We start from the raw sequence: 21,142 nt of genomic DNA on the forward strand, positions 1-21,142 counted from the left end.
TAATTCTGAGTAGGAGTGGGGCGCCCCACCCTGCGTGCGAGTTGTATCCAGTCTAAGAGCAGGTAGCCTGGATAAGACATAAGTGATGGAAAGAGTGTCCTCACTTGTTGCTTGATGCTTATTGTTGCTTCTGCTTGTCTTCTGCTCTGCCCTGCCTGCTTCCATGAGCCAGGGGATTGTACAATGAAACTTTTACAAACTGTGAGCCCAAATACATCTTTCATCCTTTAACTCTGGGTGTCAGGTATTTTATCTCAGCAACAAGAAAAGTAACTCAGACAGTCTAAATACTATTTAAGAAAATGTTTGTTTAAAACATGGTATATAAAATATCAATAGAAGTTAAGATATTTAACCTGAAAGCAAAAAAAATCTACATACTGCTGAAAACTCATCTATGTCTTACTCATTTAGTGTTATAGCACTAAAATCATACCATATTCTGCCCTTCATTATGATACAAAAGCATTTCTTTTGGTCAAATGTCTGATAAGGGAGGTATTTAGATAATTTAGTAACTTTCAACTATGATACAAAGTCACTTTATTATAGAGCTAGAGAAGACTTTCAGAGGTCATGTGGTTCTCTTCCTATATACAGATCACATCTGTGCACACAAAGACACGCTTTACATTATGCTCACACACTTCAGTATCCAAATGGTGGTTTAGGCTCTGGCTGCTCCGTCCCTGGCGGTGGCAGGCAGTGCACGGTGCTGATTCACAGGGCGGCTTGCTTCCTGCTGACTTGTTCTCTTCCTCTGCAGTCCGCAAATGGTGCTGTCCTTTAGGCTCTGAACCAGAAAGAAAAAATAATTGAAGAGACTGAAAATTCCATCTTTGAACTATTTAATTCTTCTAATGTCCTTCTTTTTCTCAAGTATAATGTAGACTCCATGTGTTTCCCTTTCTTTTGCACTGGTCATGCTTTTGATGCATAAGTGTCATCTAATCTAGTGCTAAACATTTGGATTTAGCACCAAAACTGTCCTCTTCTCTTCTCTTCTCTTCTCTTCTCTTCTCTTCTCTTCTCTTCTCTTCTCTTCTCTTCTCTTCTCTTCTCTTCTCTTCTCTTCTCCCCTCCCCTCCCATCCCCTCCCTTCCCCTCCCCTCTCCTCCCTCCCCTCCACTTCCCTTCCCTTCCCTTGTCTCTTCTCTTTTCTTCTCTTCCGGTTTTCTTGAGGTAGTACAGTCTTGCTCTAATTCAGGATGGCCTGGAACTTGCAGCTATCCTCCTGCCTTATCCTCCCAGGTGCTTTGATTATACCAAAGTGCCACATACCTGGCTGGGCTTTGTTTTAAAACAAAATCTAATGGACTAAGTAATTTGAATAGCTTTCTAGTGCTGCTTTTATCAGATCAGAGGGATTTTTTTAAAGGACTTTTTCTCTAGTTTTGTGTTTACGCTTCATATGGATGCATTGTTTCAGTTTTATTCACCAAAGTTATCAATGTAAGGAGCTCTTTGCTACAGATATAAAAATGAAAAGCAGAGGGGGCTGGGGATTTAGCTCAGCAGCATAAGCACCTGCCTTGCAAGCAGGCAGTCATTGAGTTCGATCCCCAGTACCGATAAAAAAAAAAAAAAAATGAAAAGCAGAGCTGGGAGTGGTGGCACATGCCTGTAATCCCAGCACTTGGAGGCTGAGGGAGGAGGATTGTGGTACGTCTGAGAGTAACCTGGGCTACAAAGTGAGTTTAAGGCCAATCTGAACTGCATAGTGACACACTGTCTCAAAAAGAAAAAAGGAAAGAAAGAAAGAAAGAAAGAAAGAAAGAAAGAAAGAAAGAAAGAAAGACAAAACAAACCTAGAACAGGAAGAATAGAAAAGGAAAAAATGTGAGAAATGAATGGTCAGAGAAAGATGAAACAAATCAATGAGTTTCTAGTGATTTAGGTTATGAGAGCACATTAAATATTTTGCATAAGAATATTTCATTTCGAGTACTGAGGATTTTTAACAATTTGCTCACCAACTAGTAGAGGTGCTAGAGGAAAAAAGGACACTATGAAATTGTGGAACTTTATGTCTGCTTTTCTCTAGTAGTTTTATTATATAATATTATCCTAGTCTGCGATATCAGTATTTGAGGGAGTGCATTCTTGGCTCAGGGTACACTGCCTTTCTTCCATTCTGTCAAAAATCATGCCAGCGAGTTAAAACTTCTGTAATTTATCATTGCTATTGATTAGAGTTAATTGAACCCTGCCGTGAATTTGATAAATCTTTTTTATCTTTTCTGTCAGCAGTACCTAAACATCATGTACTGACCCAGATCATTCTTTTGTTTTATGATTCTTTTATCTGTCTCACATTTGTAACTATTTCAAAGGCTTCCATAGCTTCAAAGATATAGCTTATTACTTTTAGCAAATGAATAACCCATCTTTAAAAGATATGAATATAAATGTGTGTTTTGTAATGAAAGTCATTAAAATTCTTAAGCATGATATATGATTGTGGTAGATGTATTGATGCCTGCCTTTTTGAAAAAAAAAACCCTACTAATTTAAAATATTTTATTTTGAAAGGTGGCCAGGGATACTTTCTCCTGATCCTTTTAAAATGAAATATGTAACCTATGACTCAGATGGCAATGTTGAACAGTATCATGTAGAATTCCTGGGAAATCCGCATTCAAGATCATGGATAAATGCATCATTTGTTGAACACTGTAATGTCACATTAAAGGTGGGTACATGTCATCAACACTTTGATCTTTTCACATTTGATTTTATTTTTAGCCTTTTAACATCAAATATCCATATATATAATCACATTTAGATTTATAAAAGCAAAATATTATATGCTCTGAAATCCAAACATTTATATTTTAAGCTATTTTTGTTTCAAATGAATTGTGGGTATAAAAAAGCCATAGGAGTTTAATTTGATTTTTATAATGGCTACAGTAAAAAATCAACTAAAGCCTTTACATAATTGCCTTCTAAAGCAGTTACGATTATCATTTGGTAATTTTTGAATTCTCTTGGGAAGACTAAGTTATAGCCCCAGTTACAGGAAAAATTAATTATGTAGTACAACTAGCTTTTCAAATTTCAAATAGAATATTTCATTATACTACCTCCTTTAATATCACTTTTTAAACTTTAAGTTCCACCCTATAATTAATAAGTACACTGAATTCTCAGAAAAATGAATATATAGATGAAGTGAACTGGACCTATTTCCCAAGATTTGTTGTAGTAAGTATAAATCAATTCAATTTATTCCTGTCTATATCCTAACATTAAAATTTCTAATCTGCAAACCATGCTTTCTTTAAAACCCGGTTAAAAAGTAGATATCATAAAGCTGTATATGTCTGAATCAGTTTGAATAGTTTGTCTTTTATAGTAAAAAGCATGCATACTCAAATACATATGTAAATATATGTCTGTTTAAAATTTGATCTACATCAAAATTGAATTTAAGGAAATTTGCGATAGCTTAAATGGGCTTTACTTTGTCTTTGGCATCATTTACACTTTTGTACAGCAGCTAGAAGGAAGCACTATTTTCATAAACATGTAAGTAGGGAGTGCCACTGTTTCATCCATTTCATACTGTAGGTGAGGAAATCATCTGTAGGTGGACAGTTTCTTTGCTCTCTGATGTTGGATGTGTTACTAGGCATGCTTGTGGGCAATCACTGGAGACAGGAAGCAGCGTTTCTCCTGTGCCCTCTTCTTTTTCCTAAAAGATGAAGGAATCCAGCAGCTCATGAAAGTGACCTGAGGATCTTATTTTACAAAGTACTAAAGCGCAGGGCTTTCCTAAGATACTATATTTAAAAACCAAAACCAGCCCTCTGCTGCGGTCCCAGCAGGGCGCTCCCACCCCAAGGCCTAGGACCCCACCCCAAGGCCTAGGACCCCACGGCCAAGGCCTAGGGCCACCTCTTCAGACCTGTCTGAACATTCACTTTGCGGAGGACAACTTCAGCAGCACGTGCCTCTCCTCCATCAGAACTGATTTCAAGATCCGCACTGTGGACATTGAGGGGACGATCAAACTGCAAGTCTGGGGCACGGCTGGCCAGGAGCGATTCAAGGTGGTCACTGCTGCCTGCTGCCGCGGAGCTGCGGGCATCGTCCCGGTCTTCATGTCTCCAGTGATTGCCCACCTTGTCCTGACACCACGGATGAGAAATCTTTCGAGAATGTTCAGAACTGGGAGAGAAGCATCAGAGAAAATGCCTTGGCTGCGGTGGACAAGTGTGGGAAACAAGTGGGACCTGAAAGCTAAGAGAACGTGCAGAAAGAGCGGGCAGACAAGCTGGCTCCAGAGCAGGACATCCGGTTTTTAGACAAGAGCCAAATCCAGCATGGATGTGGATGCGGCTTTCAGTTCCTGGCCTGGGGCGTCTTGCTCAAGTCGGGGCCTGGAGAGGGCAGCAAGGCTGCTCTTCTGCCCGCAGCTCCCCCCACCCCCCCAAGAGGAATGCCAGCAAATGCTGCCAGGGACAAGGCCCTGTTCACTGCGCTCCTTTGCACTGGCGGCCACTGGGAGACACAGGGCTGAGGATGGCGGGGATACGCAGCAGGGACCTGGGATAGGTGCCCAGGTGGTGAGGAGACACAGAGAAGATGGAGCAGCGAGGGAAAAGGAGAAAAGAGGCGAGGAAAGCAAGGCCATGGAGAAGGAGGGAAGGGATAAAACACCGTGAGGGAAGTAGGGGAAAGACCACATGGAGAGAGGCCGGAAGCATGGGCAGCCTGTGGCCTCGGGCTTCCCTGGGTTTTCAGGACAAACCTAAACGTAAGTCCATTGGTTTATTGTGTCACTAACTGAGATTCAAAGGTCCTTCAAGAGACCAGCTAGACGCCACTCTCTGAAGACTTGCCACTTCATTTGGTCTTTCTCAGTTTTAAGGGCCTAGGAGCCAGAGATTTAGCTCAACTGCCTAAGTGCCTGTTTTGCAAGCACGAGGTTGTGAGTTTGATCCCTGGTACCCAAAATAAATAAATAAATAAATAAATAAATAATAAAAAGTAAATAAAGGCCTCTGTTGGTACCTCCGCCACCGCAAAAAAATACAGTGCATTTAAAAACTGTTGGAACAGATATTCTAAGTATTAAATTTTGTTAGAATTAACATGGGTAGTTTTATTCAAGTGAGCCATACCATTAATCTTTTGGACAATGGAAAAGTGTGTAGAGGAAAGCCAAACTCAGGAATCAAGAACATGTATTTCCCAGTTTCCTAAAAGCAACAAAGCAGCCTTAGAAATTCTTGCACCGAAGTTGAGGACTGCCAAGCAGATCTGAAATGCTAGAATGAGAGTAGGCATGGAGTCACTGTTTGCTTTTCTTTTCCCTTCATTCCCCTGCTGGCTGGTTGATGTGGGTGGAGAACCTGAGTGCCCACTTGCTTTGCAGCAGGCTTGCTCCTGGATGTTGCTTCAGGCACCTCCTTACAGGACCTGCCTCTGCCCTTCACTCTTTTCCTTTCCTTTTTGTTTGTTTGTTTTTTTAATTTGCTCCTTTTTAATTAATAGAACAAAGAAGTCTTCTCCACTGGGTATCTTCAGTCAGGGCCAAAAATGTTACTTTCCCTTTGCCTGAAATGTAGCTGATACATGTCAAACTCTCCTCCTGTCCTCAGACTCCCCACTCAGCTGTCCAAGGGTCTCGACTCAGCAGAGCATGGTAACTAATGAATGATTAAATTCTCATTGTCTCAGTTACTCAAGAAACTATGGAAGGAGGTTTATTCAGCAATATTAACTTTTGAGGTAGAAAATGTTAAAAATAATACATAAAAGACTGGTTGAAAATGAGTAACTTCAGTTCACTGACTTGGAAAACTCTGTTTCCAATCTTCAATTTTATTGCTACGACTTCCCAGGGGTTTAGTGTTTCAAGGTCTTCTCTACTCTGAGGTGCCTATATTTTCAATTTCTAAATCCACACTCTATTACATTGATCCAAATATTAAATGCACACCCACTTCACTCGGGGAAAATAAAGACCTCTTATACAAGAAATAATTTTGGAAATTCATAGGTATCTAGGAATCTGTCCATTTATTCTTAATTCTTCAACTGTTTAGCATATGCTTGATAAGTAGTTGCTAGTAATTTTCAGAATTTCATCAGTGTCCATTGTGATTTCATCTTTTTCATCTCTAATTGCATTAATTTGTGTCTTTTCTTTCATATTTAGTAAGATCAGCTAAGAGTTCTTTGATTTTATTTATTATTTCAGAAAACAAGCTTTTTGATTCATTGATTCTTTATTCTCAATTTCATCAGTTTTTACTCTGATCTTTGTAGCTTCCTTCCCTATATAAACTCTGGGTTTGGATTGTTCTTGTTTTTCTAAGACTTGAGGTGCATAATTGGGTTATTTACTTGGAATCATTCTGTTTTTCTGACGTGAGCACTTACTTCTGTAAACTTCTCTTGCAGTGCCTTTATTGTGTCCCATAAGTTCTGGTGTGTCATACTGGTGCTATTATTTAATTCTAAAAACTCTTATTTCTTCCTTTATTTCTTTGTGACACAATGATTACTGAAGACTATGTTGTTTAATTTTCATGTTTGCATAGTTTCTGTGATTTCTTTTGCTATTGATTTGTAGTTGCAATGTAATATTCATGGTAAAATTCTGATTCTTTTCCATTTACCTAGGCATGTATTATTAGCTAGTATATGATCCATTTTGGAGAAATTACCATGTGTAGCCAAAAAGAATCTTTATTCTGTTATGGTTAGGGTGGAGAACTTGAGTGCCCACTTGCTTTGATCTGGGTGGAACAGCAACATATTTCTGCATATATCTATGGGGTCCATTTGTTTGAATATCAACTCTTATTTCTCTATTAATATTTTGTTTGCTTCATCTATCTGTTTGTGATAGTGGGGTGTTGAGATCCCCCTCCATAATTGTATTGATGTTTTACTGGTATTTTGTGAAATTTAGAGTTTATTTTATGAAATTAGGTGCACCATGGTTTGATGACTATATGTTTGTAACTGTTATATCCTGTTGAATAGTTCTATTAACCAATATCTAATATTCTTCTTTGCTTCTTCTGATCAGGTTTGTCTTGAAATTCACTTTGTCTAAAGATATATTCTACTGTTTTGGGGGAGTTCTCATTGTATGGAGTACTGTTTTCTGCCCTTTGATTTTTAGTTTATGAATTTCTTTTTGTGTTAAATATGTTTCTTAGGTACATTATATTACCAGATTATTTTTTCTTGTTCCATTCTGCTAATAAGTGGTTTTTTTTTTGGGGGGGGGGTTGGCAACATAAGCCCACTTACATTGATATTTAAAACAGGTATTGACTTATACCTGTCATTATGTTAATTGTGTATTACTGTTTTGCTTTCTTTCCCTTCTACTTGATTACTATCTTTACCTGTTATGGTTGATACATTGTGTCAACTTGAGTTTAGAAGTTTGAGAGACTCAGCAGGGAGCCATGATCTTTACTTTGTAAATATCTTCATCCTGTGCAAGAAGAGGGCAAGATTTTGTGAGTACTACACCCACCCCATGGGTGGGTGCTGTGTACAATAAAAGAGTTAAAAAGAGGTTTCCTCTTCCTCCTTTTGCTCTGGCTGCTTTTGCTTGCTGCTGCCTTGAAATGTTGCCTCCTCCCTTGGAACCAAATGATTATGGACTGAAATCTCCAAGAATTATATGTTAAATAAATCTTTCCTTCCCAAATTTTGGGTGTCAGCTGTTTGTCTAAGCAACAAGAGAAAAGTAACCAAGGTACCACATGATGTATTCATGATTTGATAAGCATTTGCTGTAATTTTTAAATTATTAGTTTTATCTGTGACTTATTTGTGCATAATCTTCCAAGAATCTTAGGAAAAGAGTAAATTTTTCATCATGATTAACAAAATAGCTAGAGTCAGGGTCTTTGGGTTTAAAGATTGGTTCTGCTGTTAGCTAACTAATGTATGACCTCAGAAAAATTACAACCTTCACAAAACTCAGATATATCTGTTTTATGAAATTGTGAGAGTTACCTGAGATAATAAATGTAAATTACTTACCATACTACTTTTTTCTCTAGTAGGCCTGAAATGTGCTATTTATTCATTGGAAGTAGCAAGTTAAATTTAAAGTTAAATTACTTTCTTTCCATAAAACCCCCATATTTATAGGAGAAATTAATAACAATGGCACTAAGAACAATCAACTGGAGAATATCTTATATTAGAAATTGAGGAATATAGAACTATTTGATCACTTTATCCTCAATTCTTCAGTGCAGTACTGAAACAAGGCCATTATTGCCTGCTTTGTAGTTTAGTATAAACAGAAGTACTGAGAACTATTGAAAGCAGGAGATAAACTAGAGCTATATTAATCTAACGCCTTGGTAAATTAATATTCCCAAATATCCACAAGACTTCATGAGTATTTTGAATTTGTTTGATGGGATTTGAGGGAAAACAAGAAATACTATCTCTTGTGCTCTTTGCAATTGTAAGAAACCAGTTTCTTTTTCTCTGTTTTCTTTTTTGATTCACTTACATTTATATATGCTGACCTTGATATGGCAAATAAATTCTTAAATTCACCTCTGTCATCTTTCCACTTCACCTCTTATGAATTTAGGTGACTGTGAACTTATGCTGCAGTGAAAGCTTAAATCCAAGTAATATGACCGATTTCACTCAGTTCATAAAGAATGGAGTAGATAGATAGCTACCCATCTTCAAATGCTTGGGAAATTTATTTTCAACTGGATTTCTCATATTGACTCTTTGGTGGAACAGCAACATTTTTCTGAGAAATTCTAATATATAACTTTCTCAATTTTCTAGATGTGTTTATTTTCTGTTATAAAAATATCTATGAATCAGATCATTATTTTTAAGCCAATATAAAAGGCTCACTAAATTGCCTTTACAGTTTTACCCCTTGAAAATAAAGTAAAAGACATATGCCTTACTATGAGTCTTCTATATTGAGATTCTTAAATTAGTTAAATAGTTGTAATTTCTTGATACATTCTTCTATCAGGGAATGGAGATACCTAACACTCATATACTTGAAAGTCTATAATCGACTTCCTCTACTCTTTTTCTTTAACTTCACCTTGTTTGCTTGTTTTTATTTTTTATTTTTTTGAGATAACTTCTAGCAAGGGATATATTCTAATCCATGAATTAGGCAAATGACATAATGTTCTCTAAACTCTAATAAATGCTTATTTAGTCATTTTGAAAATAGATTTCATAATTATCACTTTCTGTTTTGCTCAGGTCATGGAATATATACTGATTCTGCACATTTAACCATTCTTTTCATTTAAATATCCCATTTTCTTATGATTATATCATTAAACACAGAATCTTTGACTCTAATGATCAAGTGTTTCCCCATAAACATATATCTCTATAGAATAAATGTGCATTAGAAAATAGCGGGAATAGAAAATAGAAATTTTCTTTTATGTTTAGATTGTGATATCTATTAGTACTGTTGCTTAAAATACTATAGATCAGTCTTGAGTTTAAAAACTCAGCATAAATGAAGACATGCTTATTTTTGAGGTCTGATTTAAGCCTATGCATTTCTCCAATTTTTTTCCATGCCCCTAATGAAGCACTTACCTGACCAATAGCAATGGGAGGCAGAGGCACTTTACTGGATTTAAAGATGATCCATTGACTCAGTGTTCACTGTTCTCTTACATAGCAGAGTTTACAGTTATTTTCTTGCCACAAACTTAATGATACATTAAGGTTTGTGAGAATTAAAATTCCATACTTCAAATTCAGAATATATAAAATTTTTATATATATTAAATTTAAGTTTAAATTCCTTTTAAAATATCTTAATGCACATAATATAAAATTTATCATCTTTACAATATTTAAAGGTACATTTCATTATTTAATTTTTTAATTACTAGCTAATAGAAACTTTTCCAAAGAAATACAGAAAGGGGTATGATATAGAAAGTGCTGCATGGTGGCTTATTACAACTTATATTTATTTTTATTAGTGCATGTTTGTAGTACACAATGATTAGATTCATCATGGAGTAGGACATGTATATAACATGTATATCATAATTCTTTTTATTTCTCCTTTCCCTCCTCCATCTCTTTTCTCTATCACTTGGTTTCTTCATTTACAAAAAATGTTTCCTATTGTTTATCTTTATTTTACTTATTGAATTATTTATATTTTGGGTTTCTTGAGCAAAAAAAACTGTAGATATTTAAGCTTGTTAATGTGATGTATTTTAGTGAATATTGTTTTCTTACAGGGGTGTCTACTTTCCCAAAAATGACTCAAATTCACTTTACTTTGTAGCAGAGTAGTGCCCCACTGTGTAATCATATCAAAATTTTAAATTCATTCATCTCTTGATGGACATATAGGCCATTTCCAAGATTTATCAATTATGAATTGTGCTGTAATAAATATGGGTATGTATTACAGAAGTATGTCTTTACATCTTTCTGGAAAATAATAGAAGAATAGGTCAAATAGAAATTTTATTTTCAGTTTTTGAGGAGCCTTTATACTTATTTCCATAGTAGCTGTACCAATTTATTTTCTTACCAAGAAGTTAAAAAGAAAATAGAGATAGAAGCAAAGGAATAAAGTCTCACTAGCTTTACTTAATTTTTTAATGACCATTATTCTCTCCAAGTAAGAAATAATCTCAGTGTTGTTCTACTTACCTAGAGAATTACCAGGTATCTTGAGCATTTTTCCGTGTATTTATTGGCCATTTGTACTTTTTCTGAGAGTATATATTCAATTCAGTTGCCAATCATTTTCATTCATTTTGTGGAGTCTCATCTTTTTAAATTATTTATTTATATTAAATATTAGTCCTATGTCAAAGGAATATCTATTAAAATTTTTCCATTCTGTAGGTTGTCTCTTTAGTCTGTTGATTGTTTCCTTTGCATGTGGACAAATTTTTAATTTGATATAATCCCATTTGTTGTTTCCTGACATTATTACTTGCACAAATTAATGTTCTGTTCAAAAGCCTTCGCCCATGCTTATTTCAAGAATTTTACTTATTTTATCTTCCAGCAGATTTTTTCTTTTTTTTAAATATTTAGATCTTTGATCCATTTTAATTTTATTTTAGTACATGGTGAGAGGAATGTGTCTGGAATCCATCTTTTGCATATGTACTGTCAGTTTTCCCAGCACCATTTATTAAAGAGCCTATGTTTCCTCCCAGTGTATGCTCTCCACCTTTTTGTTCAAGATGATATGGCTGAATACAACTGGGGTTGTTTGTACAACTTGGATTCTATTCCATTTATTTGTGTGTCTGTTTCTGTGCTATTACTCTGCTGTCTTTGTCATTGAAGCTTTTTGCTTGAAATACGGGCCTGTGATTCTTCCTGCTTTGCTCTTGGCTTTGCCAAGGATTGCATTTATTGTCCTTGGTGTCTTGGTTTCATATAAATTTGAGGATTGTATTTTGTACTTCTGTGAAATATACTGTTGTTATTTTTATTGGAATTGGACTAAATCTATATATGAGTTGTGATAATAATGGGAGATATCTTCATTTTCTGATGCTGTCTTCAATCTCCTTTTTCACAACACTGTTATTTTTACTGTAGAGGTTTTTCACATAATTTGTTAGGTTAATTTCTAAGTATTTAATTTTTCTTAAAGCTCTTGTGAATGATATTATGGTCTCAATTTCTTTCTTGGTGGACTAATTTTTGGAGCAGAGGAACACTGTGTGTGTGTATGTGCTGATTTTGTATTTTGTATGCTACTTTGTTGAATTTGTTTATTAGTTCTAGGAATCTTTTGGTGAAATTCTTTGGGTTTCTTCTGTAAAGAATCGTGGCATCTGCTTTCCTATCATATACATATCCCTTTTATTTATTTCTCTTACCTGATTGTGCAGGCTAAACTTTTGAGTACTATATTGAATAATGCAGGTGATAGTGAATATTCTGTACCTGACTTTAGAGGAAAAGCTTTCATTTTTTCTATATGCAATATGATGTTGGTAATAGGCTGTCATAAATGGCTTTAATCAGATTGAGATAAAGTTCTCCTGTGCTTATTTCTTCAGGGTTTTTATCCTGAATGAATGCTGAATTTTGTCAGAGAATTTTCCTGTATCTATCAAGATGATTATCTGAGTTCACTTATTTCTGTTCATATGGTATATTATATTTATTGATTGGCATATATTGAGGCATAATTGATTCCCTGGGATGAAGCTTACTTGATCAATATAAATTACCTTTGTAATAATTTTTTGCATTTTTTCGTATCTTTTTGGAATTTTTGAGTCAGTGTTCAATAGGTAGGTTTGCATTATTTTTGTGATTTCTCCTTTCATTGGAATATGATCTGATAATATACATGGTATAAATTTGATTTTCTTATACTTTTAAACATGCATTATGGGTTAGTACATGGACTCTGTGTTGGAGAAAGTTCTATGTGCTGCTAAGAACAATATGTATTCTGTCATTGTGGTTGGGGGGAATGCTCTGTAGATGACTATTAAGTCTATTTGTTCACAGATGTAGTTTGACTGATATTTCTTTGTTGATATTTGGTCGAGTTGCTTTGTTATTTGTGACAGTGGGGTATTGAAGGCCCCCACTACAACTGTATTGACATTTGTTTGCGCTTTTATGTCCAGTAATTTTTGTTTTTATGAAGTTAATTGTTCTGTTTGTTTATAATTGCTATTTATTCCTATTGAGTTTTTTTCTCAACCAGTCTGTCCTTACCTTTTTTGTCTCTTTTAACTAGTTTTGGCTTGAAGTACAATTTTTCTAAAAATATGACAGTTACTTCTTGTTTTCAGGCATATCACGGGGACTATTATTTTACCATCGACTGAGTTGTAGTTTGTAACTTTTGGGGAGGGTTCAGTGTGTTTTTGTATATGGCATATAATTGGCTTCATTTTTTGAACCAATCTGCCGGTCTTTGTCTTTGAATTGGGAGTTATGACTATTCATATTGAGAGTTATTAGTGAAAGGTACTGACTTATTCCTGTTCATGCATTATTTTATGATTACAATTTTTTATGCTTAAATGCTCACTTTGACTGATGTATTTATTACACTAACATTTTTGTTATCATTGGCTTCATTGTCTCTTCTGAATTACCCTAGAGAATTTTTTGAGCACTTGTTTAGTGGTCATGAATTTCTTAAGGTGTTTTTTGTTGCAGAAAGATTATATTTCTCCACCAGTTTGATAGGTAGTTTTGGGGACATACTGCTTGCTCAGAGTTGAAATTTATTTTCCTTATGGCATTGAGAAATTGTACTTCAAACTCTCCTAGTCTTTAAGATTTATGTTGAGAAGTATACTGTAATGCTAATGGGCTTGCCTTTATAAATAATTTGTTATTTTTCTTTAACAGCTTTTAAGATTCTTTTCTGTGTCACTGTTCTGGGATTTCACCTATAAGGTGTCATGGAGAAGATTTTTTTGTGCTCATGGCTATATGGGATTTCATATGCTTCACCTATCTACACGTTAAATTCTTGCTCCATTCTTCGAAAGTTTTCTGCTATTATTTTTGTAAACAGGCTGGTATGTCATTTGTGCTAATTTCAATGAGTCTTATTAATCTCCTTTGTGTTACTTAGCAGATCTTGGATATCTTTATTATCTCATTTATTAGGTATCACAGTATAAAATCACCTGCATTGGCACTATTTTCTAGTTCTCTGTCCTAAAAGTGGTCACTTCTGCTGCCCACATATTCTATAAAATTTTTTATATCCTGGGTTTCTAGTCATATTTCATAATCTCCTGGATTCAAATTCATATTTATTTATCCATGGACTGTATATTAGTGTCTTATGTCATGTTGTTTATCTTAGCTAACTGTATTCGTGTCTTCTAGAAGCTCACTGATTATTTTATTTATTACTATTTGGTTATATCATCTTCATGCTCACAAACTACCTTATTGATATCTCTGTCTCTGTCTCTCTGTCCCTGTCTGTCTGTCTCTGTCTCTCTGTTTCTCTCTCTCTCTCTCTCTCTCTCTCTCTCTCTCTCTCTCTCTCTCTAGTCTTTTATCACTTGCTATAATTCAACAGTTTGGCTTTTGGTTTCATGCTCATTGATGTCTCATGCATCAGCTTTGGGGGATCTGGGAGTTGGGGAGGCATCTTGTTACCTATTTTCTCATGTCCTACTGGTTTCTTTTGTGCTGTGTACTCATCATTGATTACAGTGGAGACACTTTGTTGCTAATATAGAGATCTGTACAGTTAATATCTGCTTTATATATTGTATATATTTGTGTAGTTATCTGTATGGTTAATATCTGCTTTGATATATTGTGGGCATAGTAAACTAGAAGGATTTCCCTGTGTTCCAGGATTGGACTATCTTTATTAATTTGAGTAGAGGAGGGTGTAGTACATTAACCCAGCACCTGGTTTTCCAGAAGTGAACTGCAGTATTGTTGATGACACAAAGGTATACCAGATATTGGTTTACAGCAAAAATGATTTAAAGCAACAACTATTTCATCTTGGCAATAAAAATATAATCAGTAACAGTAAGAAATTCAAAGACAAACTGGATATTAACAGATCATAAGAACCAATGAAAGTCACCACTGGATCACCCTTAAAAATAGAAAAGAGATCTATAATAATGATTTAGACAAAAAGACAAAGCAAATATTGGCATACATTAAATATCTACTAAATATAATAACTATACCATCACTATCATTAGAAAAGAATTTAAAAATAAGAGTCAAGTAAACATCTGAAAATTAATGCATCTTAATTCTTATAAATATAGAAGAGCTGAGGATGGGGAAAGTGAAAGAAATAAATTTTGCAAAAGAAAGATGAAGAAAAATATAAAAAATTATTCTATAAAGAATAAAATAGAATTACTAAAAGATAACCGTAACCAAAAATAATAATCACAAAAAGAAGAAAAATAAATCACAAGAGATAAATAAGAGAAAAAAATCCTAAATTTAAAAAAGGTCAATTAAGAAAAGATGTGGTGAATTCCAAATTTTCCTCTGTATTTTGGGATGAGTGAGTTACTTAAGTCCTACTTTGTTTCCACTCTTGTGTTTTTGTGTGTGCATTGTGAATCCTGCCCTGCTTTTCCCACAGGGTATGATCAGTCAATAGTGTCCATCCTACAGATGTTTTTACTCCAGCCACCTTCAATTTGCATGCTAGACTGTATGCCCCAAGTCACTACTTTATCTATGTCTAAGGCCTGTAGGTTTCTTAGGTGCCACACCTCCACATGATTTTGCAATTTGCGATAATGATAGACCTTTATCTGCTCTCTTGGTTCATTGTTTTTTCCTATGGTATTAAACCTCTCCCAGTTTACCTTGTGTTAGTGGAGACAGGTACACACTAGCATTAGCAATCTGGACTTTGTTCTTTTCTCCACATTGTGTTCAGTTTCCCCAGTTTTCCTGTAGTTTCTAGTGTCCCTATCAGCTTTCTTAATTCCTAGCGGTCACTTCTTTTTTCTTCACTAGATTGTTGTTTGCCAGTTTGTCTTGATTTAAGGTCCTTTAGGAGTTGTATTCTACTGGTGGTCTTTACTCTGCTATTTTTAATGCTCTGTTTCGTGTAACTTTCAAATTTTTTTATGATGAAAGCTAGTAGCTCATACCATCATCTTTGAGATTTGTACCTTGCAGTGAAATGGTACCCAAATTCTGCAGCTAGGCTGTTCACATATGAATCCCAACTTTATCTTACTAGCTGTATAAACTTAGTAAAACTGAAGTCTGCTTCAGGGTTCTTTATCTGCAAAACAAATCTTAGGGTGCCAATTCCACAAGACATTAGGGCACTAAACGAGTTATTTGTGAAGTGTTTAAGATGATACCTGGCAGTATTACATAGGCACTGAATAAATTATTAAATTAAAAAATGGATTCTTTAAATAATTGAACACCTGGAAATGAAGTATGTATTCAGTCAAGTCTTCTCTATCGTGATGAGAGTTCCTATTTCACTTTTTTGGACTGCAAATACCACTCAGTTATTTCATATTATCTTTAAGAATAGTGAGATTTAGGTTGACTTACCTGAGTCACACAGCAGCAGAACTGGAACTCAGTCCCGGTGGTTATCAGGTTTTTATTATATGTTAGCACACTTGGTATTTATATTGAGCCATTAGCTTTTCATCTTCATAAGCATAGCAAGTTTATAATAGATATTATCCATTAACTGCAAAACCACTTCTTAGTGACCTACTGTTTCAATTCAGCCAGCTTTACTTTTAAAGTAAAAGTTTTTAAAAATTGGGCAAAGATATAAATATATCTTCTTCACATATCAATTGATTTTTTTCTTTGGATTTGGAGCTCTTGAGACTGTCATTAAAATTTAGGATTTATGTATTCCATTTCCTTGTAATTACTGATAAAATTAATAGTAATTATTATTATTATTGTTGCAAATACTGGTATCCTGGTAACAGGTTTGTTTGTTGTCTTACTCTACTATTGGTTCCCAAACTTGCTAGTCATCACATCCTATTGTAAAGTTCTTTAATATATATATATATATTCATTCCTGAGGCTACTTACTGGAGAGTATTCTTAGAATCAATATTTTTAAACCAGATTGATTATAGCCTTCTTGGTGTACCTCAAGAGCCATTGTATGAAGATATTTTTCCCTAAATAATTATTTTCTTGGTGTTACTGGAATCACTTAAGATATTGTTTATAAATGTGCATTAGGTTTACTGTGACTATTTTGTGGAAGATCTAAATGTATTTATGAGTTATGGGTACTTAATAAGACAAGCAGATGCGGAGTGAAATTGTTAAAACTAGACCCCTTGTCCTTTCAACATTTTACCCTCTTTGGTGTGCCTGATCTTATTCTAGATGTGTCAGCAGGAGTTCTCATTTTTTTAATCTCTTAAAATCTTATTTTAGATCCATTGCACCAAATGACTGATGTATTGGTGGTATAAAAGTTGTGTTCTAGAGGATGTCACTTCAATAATAGACAAACCTAATGTATCAGGCGGGGGTTGCTTTTAAAAATCACAGTGTATAGCAGTTATCTATTTGAATCATCTTGCTAGGAAAAGAGTTTAAGATGTCAAAATATTTAACAAATATATGGTAAAATCTAGATTAATAAAAATTATATTCTAATTATGATTTTTCTGATTTTTTTGTTAGGCTCTTTTTAAAATTTTAAAACACTTAGTTTTGTATTTTTCAATATTGTGCGAAGCACTAACTCAAAAATTAGGTAATCTGTTTTGATACTTCCCAGTATTTCAAACCAAGTATAGGAATTAGACTGTAAATATTTCTTATTAGTTTGATTCAGCCTACTTCCTCCTACAAAGTCATTGGATTTTGGTATTATCTTTCAGTCTCATGTAAAGGAGCACACTCACTGGATATAGCATATTTTTAAAAACTTTTTATTAGGTTCACCTTTAGGTTCACACTTTCCAATAGCCCGGACAAGGCAGGATATAACTTGTTCTGATCTTAAACAACATTCCTATTTATGCATAGAGTAAATAATAATGCAGATTGTAAAATCAATCTTTGCTTCTAACAGTCAGTAGTTTACACAACATTTCCCAAGTTGATTATGTTAACCTCTGTTAGAGATTTGAAGAAAAAAATTATTAGGAGAAAGCTAAGGAGACTAAATCGATGACATCAGTGGTGCCCGTGAGAGATATGGCTGTCTTCTACTTTGCATCAAAGGAGTGAGAAGGTTCTTACTGTCCAGATCACTGGCTGTTACAGAAATCCAATTTAAAGTGACAAGATACCCTTGTGATTAACTTTCTATTGAATTGCTTTAAGTGAAAATTATCCATTCAGCAGGAAAAAAAATAGTTTTGGCACAGCAGTAAACAGAATGATGCATCACTGAAATACAGATTGGAGTCAAAGAGCTAGAATGCCACTTTAAATGTATAAATGGCAGGTATTGGCATTAATTTCTAAACAGAGTACTTTATAGATGAGAGTGTCGGTCCTCAACATTTATTGGAGATACAGTCCATAAGAATAATTTTGTATCTTTTTAGATTACAACAAAATTTATGACTTGTCTCCCTATATTTTTATATTATGTTAGAAACAGATTTCCTTATGGTCAATATTTGAAGTCATTTTGAAGGGTTTTTGACACTCCATAAAGCAAAAGCTAGAAACCAGGTTTTTAACATCTGCTCAACATTGTTTCTGAAGATAAATGTCCTCAATATTAAGTTCCCATACTGATGTATAACATTGATACTTGAATTAGAATTGATAATTTCACATTAAAAGCTTTATCCTTATGTTTAATGGATTATAATGAGATTCTACAATCCTGAAAAAAAATCATAAGAAATATTACTTAAGTTACTTTAATTTTAGAATTAGTATTACATTTTACAGTGGCACTTGAAATTCGACAGTTTTTAAGAAAAATGCTACTAGTATTATAGATCATAGGATCACAGTAATCCAGTATTTTGTAGATCATAATTCTATGCAAAAAATGAAATTCTGTAGTATCTTTGAAGTAATGTCAACACAAAACTGGATCATCATCATGTTTATAAATTTTTATTTTAACTTTATAGGGAATAAAATGTCATATCCCTTTATTTTCATCTTCAGTTTCATGACTCAGTTTTACTCATACTATCTTGAACAAATATATTTATAGTACTTAATATTAAGTGAATGCCTATTATTAAAATTTTTTCTCTGTTCATAAGTGAACAAAATGCAAAATTCAGCATTTTTATGAGATTTAAACTAGCAGAATATATATACATCGTAAATAAACAAGAAAAAGATATAGCATCTTACTTGTTTATGAGTACTATAGAGAAAAATTAGGAGCAAGCAGTAAACAGAATAAATGTACAGGGAACACAGATGTGTCCTATCCTCATATTCAAAGCCTTGTGTCTAGGACAGCTGAGAAAATCTAGTGGTCGGTTGGTAATAATTATTGTTTTGATTATATTTTTCATTCTCTTTTCTCCTAAAAGTTACCAGGAATTTTGTAATACCATATCAGAGGTTTTCTGTGATGAAGGTCAAAGGTAGACGTTGCTTGTTTTCCTGACCTGAGTTCCCTAAGGTTGGGCAATGTGACTATAAACAGAGTCCAGTGCCTTGAGAAGTAGAGGCAAGAGCCCTCAGGCCAAGCAAATATTCTCTCAACTTAGAGGGCAGAAGTCTCTCCTGCCTGTTACACTGGGCAAGAAATAGCACTTTGGAGAATAGTATCACAATGTATTCAAGCAGGATGTATCCGTGCCTTTAGGCCTCATAGCCTCCAAAGAGATTCTTTTATCTAGGTGTGGCGAAAAGTTATTGGGTTACGTATTTCTGTAACCATGACGAGTTGAAACATAATGATCTACCTCAGTGGTTAAGCACTATTTTCCAATTTATGTTGACCTAGACTGGCTTCAAAATGACTGAGATCAAATTCCTCATCCAAGTTTGATAATATTTGTCACATTCAGTTTGATTTAGAGAAATTAATGCAATATGACATTGTTTACATGTTTTGACTTGAGGAGTAACATTTCTCTTGCTATCACCCAGATAATTGTATGTTAATTAATTCTTATGTGGAGAGAAAAAGTCTTAAAATGCAAAGACATGAGTTTCTGCTAGAGAAGAATTCTCTCCAGTGTTGCAGGGTGTACAAACACAAATATATAATCTTTTCCTTAAATTTGCCACTTGATTACTAGTATGGAATGATAGTGCAAAACTTATTCAATAAGTCAAAAGTTATTAAGTATGGATATTGAACTTTTTTTTCAAAACCTAGGCAATAGAAAAATGGTATTAAAGTCTAATTTGGCCAATAATGCCTTAAGATTTAATAAAATTTTCAATTTTGGACATATCAACTTAGGAAGTTTTTCAGAAACAGAGTATTATCTTTCCCTGTCTAGTCGTTTGTTTAGTAGCAATTTTCATCTTACAACAAACATTTCCATGATTATTTATCAATTCAGAATCATCTTTTTATGTTCATCAACATTTATGAATTGTTAGACTAACGGTCTTTGATTTCTATAATTATTGTTTTATTGCTCTGAAGAGACCAAGAAAGCTCGTTCTATCTGCTGCTTCCCCTCCCCTTCTCCCTTCAAATCCAACTAGGTTAAGTTTTAACTTCCTAAAGGCCATTTACAAGAAGAAGGGGGGGATGAAAGGGTTAACTCCCTAGCTCCCCAGAGCTATCAGAGCAGAGCAGAAAGAAATGCCTAACTCCCCAGAGCTATCAGAACCAAGCAAAAAAAAAGAATGCACCTGCAAGGTTGTTCTGTCTCAACGAGATAAGTAAGACAAGTAACTGTTCTGTTCTGGGCACATAGTGACTGGGCTAGGACCCCCAGTCTCCATGGTTACTCAACCCCAAACCCCTCCAATCAACTTCTGCCAAGTCCTATGCTGCTAAAAATTAACCAATGCAATCTGCTTCTGTAAACTTGCTTGCCTCCCGCTTGGGCCCTTAAAAACCCTGCACAATTCCCCCTCGGGGCCCTCTGCACTTGTTTGCCTGGGGGACCCCATGCGCATGGAAATAAACTTTTTACTCCTCACTACGAGCTGAGTCCTTGGGGTCTTCTTCCCTGCGACGCCGGTTCTTACAGCTCTATTGTAAGATTAATAAAACTGATTGAGATAACTCAAGTTTGCAAGGTAGACAAATGTAATAAAAACATAATATATTCTCAAAGGATCATAGGACACTGAAATATGAAGTTCAGTGTACCCACTCCTTCCTGTCATCTGATCTGAGGTCACTGGTCTTGTTACCTGACTTTAAAGCTTTTAAAGTTCTTTGAATATTTTTATGAAAAGCTATCATGAAAATTTATTTCTTAAATAAATGTATTTTAAAACTTCTTTGTGTTTTACTTTAAGGTGGCAGATAGGCTAATTAGAAAGTTCAGATTTTAGCAAAAAACCTACATCTTAGGTCTCCAAGCAGAAGCAAAAATAGTTGTTTCCAGATTGCAAAGCGAGGTAAGAAAATATGAGCGCAGGACTTACAAAGAAGTTGCCAAGACTGACCTGGCACCCTAACCCTGTTTATGTAAGGACCGAAAAAGTTTGAGGGTGGACGTACAGAAGTCTCTTCAGAGAAAATGTCAGTGTGCTATAGAAT

General features: G+C 34.6%; 1 protein-coding gene and 1 pseudogene across 1 annotated transcript in view; both read left to right on the forward strand.

The window, feature by feature from the left end:
- Zcwpw2 (zinc finger CW-type and PWWP domain containing 2) overlaps window positions 1–21,142 on the forward strand; it is a 180,626-nt gene that overhangs the window by 84,453 nt on the left and 75,031 nt on the right. The window contains exon 3 of the mRNA XM_063257073.1: window positions 2,533–2,692. Within this exon, the coding sequence (XP_063113143.1) occupies window positions 2,533–2,692 (160 nt within the window). The remainder of the gene's footprint in view (window positions 1–2,532; window positions 2,693–21,142) is intronic.
- Window positions 2,904–4,525, forward strand: LOC134477959 (ras-related protein Rab-13-like; annotated as a pseudogene).

The sequence above is a fragment of the Cavia porcellus genome, unplaced genomic scaffold (genome assembly GCF_034190915.1).
Source record: "Cavia porcellus strain 051 isolate PalLab524CR breed Dunkin Hartley unplaced genomic scaffold, mCavPor4.1 scaffold_10, whole genome shotgun sequence".
NCBI lineage: Eukaryota > Metazoa > Chordata > Mammalia > Rodentia > Caviidae > Cavia > Cavia porcellus.